Here is a 6,224-nt window from a genome sequence, read left to right as displayed (position 1 = left end):
CAAAGGGAGACCTTTCCTGTGCCCAGGCTGCATTGTTGCCAGCACAAGCCTGGGGAACAGAAGTGCTCCCACTGCTGTTCCACCACAGCCCCTGGGGCTCTGGGGGCTCAGCACTCCAGGGGGAGAGAACAAGACAGAGACTCCTAATGACAGGAAGATTCTGTGATTTTACAAATGTCAGACCATGGTAGCAATGCGTGAATCAGAGAGAAAGAAGTGGCTTATTGCTAAGCAAACTGCTTCTATTTTTGTACAAATAACAGTGGCTCAATTATGCACTTAAGCACTGCTTTTAGGCAAATCTGCTTTCTGTAAAGCAAAAACAATGTGGTAGAAGTTACTTTCTACTACATCCCTTCAAACAGTACAGTCTTTGTGCTTGTTAAACTATTATACAGTATGTAATCTCATTAAGCTTGTGAGACAGTGGCAAATTTGCCCTTTAGATTTTGTTATTTTTTTTAATTACATGCATTGTAAGTTTTCGTGATCTAAACCCAAGCTGCTTGTGCTTTTCTTTTTAATAGAGACTCAAACATGAGAGGATTATAGGTAATGTCATTACAACATCTGTACAGGGATGGTGGGAGAGGTTGACCAAATCTCTTAGAATTGTAAGAGGAATATATTTAGCTGGTTTAGGTTCCTGTCTGATTTACATAATATATTTTTTTTGCCGTTTTGGACCTTTCCTACCACAGCAGCTTGGTGTTTTTTCCCTCTGTTATTTGAAGTAGTTCTTAAGTCACTGAGATCATCTTTTGTGCTTAAAGCAAATTTTAAATAATACTTTTGTGGCAAGCTTTTTAGCCTGTCTTAATCATCTTTTTTATGTTATGTTGTTAGTATGCAGTTATCTTCTGGATTTCTGTGACTGGTGCCTTCAAGCACATCTCAATGGAATGTTTTCTTTACCCTGCCACATTTACGTTGCTTTCAGCTTGCTCAGAGGCAGTTTGACTGTTAAACTATTCCTTCCCCTGAGGCAATACTGATTACACTTATTTATGACATCGTCTCTGAAAGTGAGTTTTTTACGATTCTCCAAGGCAGAAATTTATTCTCAGCAATTTTCTTCCTTTGCAGATTCCTTCAATAAAGTAAATGTTAAAACCAGGTGTGTACAACGGGGATCATGCTTTGGTTTCAAATAAACTTCAATCATTAAGCCAAGTGGGTAGAGTAGCATGAGACGTGACATCCATTGCTTGTTGCCTCAGCTACCTTTGAATGATGAGTTGGTGGCATCTTACAGTGTTCGTACTGGGAGCTCCCTAGATGCAGACCAGTGCTGAGATGTGAGTACCGCATCTCATACAAAGTGTGCACAACCCACTTCATCTTGATGGGTGGTGATAGATATGGGACAAGTGCCTAGAGCAAGGGAAGTTTACTCAGTGTTGCTCCTTTTGTATGTTCTCCTGTGGAAAAGGAAACTGGGACCACAGTGGCTGTCAGAGCTGTTCATTGGGGGTGTTCAGTCCATCCCCTCTGGGGTGTCTCCTTGTTGGTGCTAAAGGAGAACTGCACCAGCAGTCATGCATTTTTGTCTGGGACACTGAGGTTGGACACTTTAGGATGCTGAAACCATAACTGTTGCCTCATTGTAGTGGTAGTTTCTTATGAACAAACATACAACAGAGATTCACCTTTCCCTCCTCTGAGGATAGGAAAACACTCTTTAGAGCCAGCTAGGCTGTAATCATTTTTGGATACTAAGTTGTTGCAAGAAAATATCCCCACTACTTCTTTTCAGCAGCTGATATATAACTTTAAGAGGTTCTCTCTTTTTATCAGAATGATAATAATGCCCATAAAATTACTAACATTCCTCCCAGTTTGTGGAGCTATATCTTCCTTTCATTATTTCATTAGTTTAAAAACTTTTGTAAGTGGCAGACACCAAATGAGAGACAGGAATATGTGTAATAGCAAAGATTAAAGTTTCCTAAAAACCTTTCGCTATTGTCCACCCCCCACAACCCATCCCTAAAGAACTGAGACTGTTGTATGAAGAACTGGTGCCTGCTTATACTTGGAAATGTAAAAGGGTGTGGATAAGAAACTGTTCCTGTTGCTCATTGACTATCCTCCTCTCCCTAAGGTTTTTCATAATTGCTCAGCTCAGCTCTTACCTTGCTCAGCTCATAAGAGAAAGCATTTCCACGGATGGTTCTTCCATTCAGAGTAACAGCATGAGGTCTCTGTTTCAGGCCAAGAATTGTAATTTTGTTGTATTTCAGAGTGTCAGCTCCTCTGTAGCCATTTTTAAGTATTTGTGTCTTCAGATTTCCCTGGAAAGAAGCACAGAGAACATTTTAGGACCATAACAATTCTTTGGAGGTGACTTACTGCATACTGTTACTGTTGTGGTTTCGTCTTTGTCAATGGACTATAGAATGTCTTCCACTGTAGGCACTGAAGTCTGAGACCATAAAGGAAAAACAAGAGTCATTAATTTTCACATAAGAAAGGTTTCATGTATCAGTATAAACTAACAAAGTAAAAAAATTGCATTTACAATATTCCTTTAGAATCTTCTTGGACATGTTTTTTCTTCTTGTAATCCATGCAAATTCAGTTCTTGTATCCATTTACAGGGTACAGTGGCATATGCAAAGCCAAAATCCAGACACAGAAATTCAATTAGTGACCTTAAGGCTGATTTAATTAACATCCACAACTAACTCCTTTAAACCATTAGCATCTTCCACAAACATTGCCTGCTAGATATCTTGCTCCTATTTTATATCCCAAATCTCCACAGCTCCTACTAGAAATCTCTGCTCTGTATGTCCCAGCTTTGAGGATACTGAAGGAACATGCTATGTCCACAGAGCCTTGTTTGTTGTACTTCTTATTTACCACATATCCCATATTTAGCATTTATCAAGAGGACATACAAATCATTAAACAAATTCATTTGGATCACCAGCAACAGTAATTTCCCATACAAGCCGTGAAGAGGAATCATTGCATTTGTTATGTGATCAAAGTTGTTAAGGAAAGAAAAATGAATTACGCTGCTCAGGAAATGATGAATTGCTATGCAATCATGACTTTTTAAAAATATGCCAAGGAGAAATCCATGATGGAACCTTTTGCATAAATTAGCTCATGTTATGCATGGTAGGAGGAGAGCAGAAGCTGGATCACAGTATTTGTAACTTAGGGCTGTGCTTAGACTGCTTATTTCAGGTATCCACACTGATTTAAACTACCTAAATAAAGAATTATGGGGTATTATGGATCAAATGAGGAGAGGCCTCTAAAAGCCTCTGGCGAATGTGTTAGGCTACTTATATACAGTGTCTGCTCCCCACTGGCAGAGCTCCAGCGTAGACGCAGGTTCAGTATAGAGAGAGCACCTCTCTGCAGTGATTTACTGTGGTCTCAGGTGTGGCTAAGCAGGAGAGCTAGCTCCAGGTGGCCACCCAGTTAGCTCAGTGTGATGCTAAACTCAGTGATTACAACTGTATTAATAAATAAGGTTGTACTTGGGCTCGGATGCCCTGAGCCAGGACTCTGCAGTAGATACCACTGTCCCTCTGACCACAGTCTAGAACTGAAGGTCTTGGGGAAATGGAGAGGTAATGGTCCAGGGGAATGGGTGACCCTCTCTTCCCCAGGCATCTAGTGGTTAAAGCAATTTCCCAGGAAGGTCCTGAGTTCTTGTCAGAGGGAGGGAACGCATGGACATCACTCAAAGCCCCATAAATACAAAGCAAAAAGTCCAGCGTCTGAGAACAGAAACCAGGACTTCCTCCTACACTTCTGAGCAGCAGGGTCCTGATTTTTCTTTCTTACTGTCTTGCTCATGTCCTATGAACTTCACCTTTCCCACACACACACACACATTTTCCTCCTGAAAACTGGACCAGTTTTAGGAAGAACTGTCTCTCGGGTTGCTCAGTTACCTAGTGGCCAGTGTACTCTTTCAGAAGCTCCCATTTCCTTGGGCAAGCAATCACCATCCATTTAGTGTCTGGACTCAATTGTTATGGTCTGAGCACATCTGCCTTGTCTGCCGCCTCTGGGGATGGAGGCAGAGTTTATGGCTCTCCCTGCTCATCCCTGAGATACAGCAGATCTTATACATCTGGTTCACGTATTTTTCTAGGCTTATAGGCTTGATATATGGGCCACTTTGACTCAGGTCACTTAGCCATTATGTCTGTCGAAATGGAGGTGTCAAGTGAATTAAAATACTGACCGCAGTGTGACAGTACCCAGAGCAGGCAGCTTGTATCGTTCTCTGAGTCGTAAGTGCCTGCACTAGTCTGGAATTCTTCTTTGTGTTCTGGGTTGTTTAGATGAAAATATAAATGAGAGGGTCTCATCCTGTAGCTGTTACCTGCACAACACACTGTGCTGGGTTCAGAGTAAATGCTATGATGTTGGACCTTAGCAGTAAATCTCTTAGGGATCAAAACTTGTGTGTTCTCCTAAAACCAGGTATGCTTAAATTATTCATCTACTTTTTTTTTTCTTTTTAAGAATATAGAAACGTGCAACAAAATCCAAGACTTTCATACATTTCTCATACCTCTACAATTTGCTATTTGCGATGGATTTTTTTCTTTAAAAACACATAATAAAAAATCGACATTAGGGATTATTGGAATGCAGATAGGGAGTTCACTCCTGGATTTACAGGCAGAAGTCAAATATGAGCAATAAGAAATGGAAGTGCCAGTGAATCAACAATCTAATTTGCACAGATCAGGATTTAATATAAAACTGGATATTGTTTTTCTGTAGTCTTCCTGCAATAAATTACCATACACAGACTACAGAAAGTTGAAGGGATTTTTCTTTCTTTTTACCATTGAAATATCCTTTTTTTTTTAAAAGAATAATTTTTTTTTCTTGGTAAATCAAGAAGAAAATAAATTAAAAATTAAACTTAAAGTCTAGAGATGTGGTATTAGTTGCAGAAAAATATCTTCATGAATATACAAGACTACATAGTAAAACCCATCACCTTACCCAGCTTGCTCTCACTCCTGGAAGACATACATTCTAAGAGCAATATCACAATAGGAGTTAACACAATTTTATTCTTTTGAATATTTTCTGTGGACTATCTTGGGACTTTTAGGAATAAACACCATGAAAACCATGCCACAGTCTACATACAATATCCTATTTCTTACCAGATGCCGGAATCATAGATGAAATACGATCTGTATAGATTGATGAAGTAGCTCAAGTTTTTTACAATAACTCCCACAGCTTACTGTCATATACTTAGAGAGCTTCAAGTAGGTTTATTTTATCAGATTTTTCTCAGTTGAAGCCTAGTCTGTTGGGTTTTTCTACGGAGCTTTCTCAGGGCGTGCCTGCACAGAAGTGAGCGCTGTGTGAAAGGCATCAGTGCGCTGACCCCAGGCCAATCTATTCTCACACTGCATGGAGCGCCTGAGCAGCACGGCGGGCTGCCGGCAGCGTGCTGCGCCGCCCTGCGGGACACCCACCATGGGAGACATCTCCGTGCTGTCAGACAAGGCAGCGCAAGCTAAAGAGGCGAGACTACGTAGTTCTCCACACCACAAAGTGCAGGCTTCAAGTGATTGAAGTTGAAAAGTTGCTGGGATTTCCTGAAGAGACGAACGTAGCCTTCTTCCACCCATCAGACTGGAAGCGTTCACAGGAGGAGGACAAGGAAAAGGTTCCTTGTTCCCTCAGCAGCAACTCAGGAAAAAAAAAAAATCTGAGCTGAAAAAAGTACTTTTTCAGATTCACATCACAGCAGGGACCTTAATGATGTGTCACTATGGTACTCAATGAAGCAAACACGAAACTGCAGCAGCATAGTTGGATTATTTTGTAGCTGTCTGTAGTTACAGCATTAGTTAGCTTACCAGGTTTAAAGGCTGAGCTATAAGAAAAAAGCTTTCCAGAGAAGAGTTAGACATCAGCACCTTACAATGGCTACACTAAAATACAGATATCTGTATGTTTGTAGGTACATTGTATGTTGCTACTTACTTTGCTGTATGTGTATTTAGCCAAAAAGTAGTTCTCGTTTTCAATAGTATCTGTCAAAACACAGAACAAGGAGGATTGGTATCAAAACAGGGTGTAAAATCCATAATCAGTTCACATTAATTGTAGCGAGTAGCTAACATCAGACTAAGATGACTGTGGGTTACTTAATCTTTTCCTCTATTCTTCTCAGGGTGATCTCGGGGGAATTCAACATGAGTGATTGCCCTCTCTAG

The 6,224-nt window shown here is 40.5% G+C and overlaps 1 protein-coding gene across 1 annotated transcript in view; it reads right to left on the bottom strand.

Annotated features, from left to right (window-relative positions):
* Positions 1 to 279: 279 nt before the first annotated feature.
* The window catches only part of LOC309451348 (sucrase-isomaltase, intestinal-like), a gene marked incomplete at both ends in the record, with an annotated part of 59,599 nt that continues 53,654 nt past the window's right edge, over positions 280 to 6,224 (bottom strand). Inside the window, 3 exons of the mRNA XM_082074975.1 lie at positions 280 to 309; positions 2,136 to 2,294; positions 5,992 to 6,041. Of these exons, the coding sequence (XP_081931101.1) occupies positions 280 to 309; positions 2,136 to 2,294; positions 5,992 to 6,041 (239 nt within the window). The remainder of the gene's footprint in view (positions 310 to 2,135; positions 2,295 to 5,991; positions 6,042 to 6,224) is intronic.

This window comes from Streptopelia decaocto, assembly GCF_964273445.1.
Source record: "Streptopelia decaocto genome assembly, chromosome: 1".
NCBI lineage: Eukaryota > Metazoa > Chordata > Aves > Columbiformes > Columbidae > Streptopelia > Streptopelia decaocto.
Note: the sequence above shows the minus strand (reverse complement) of the source record. Positions and strands in the feature narration are given on the sequence as shown.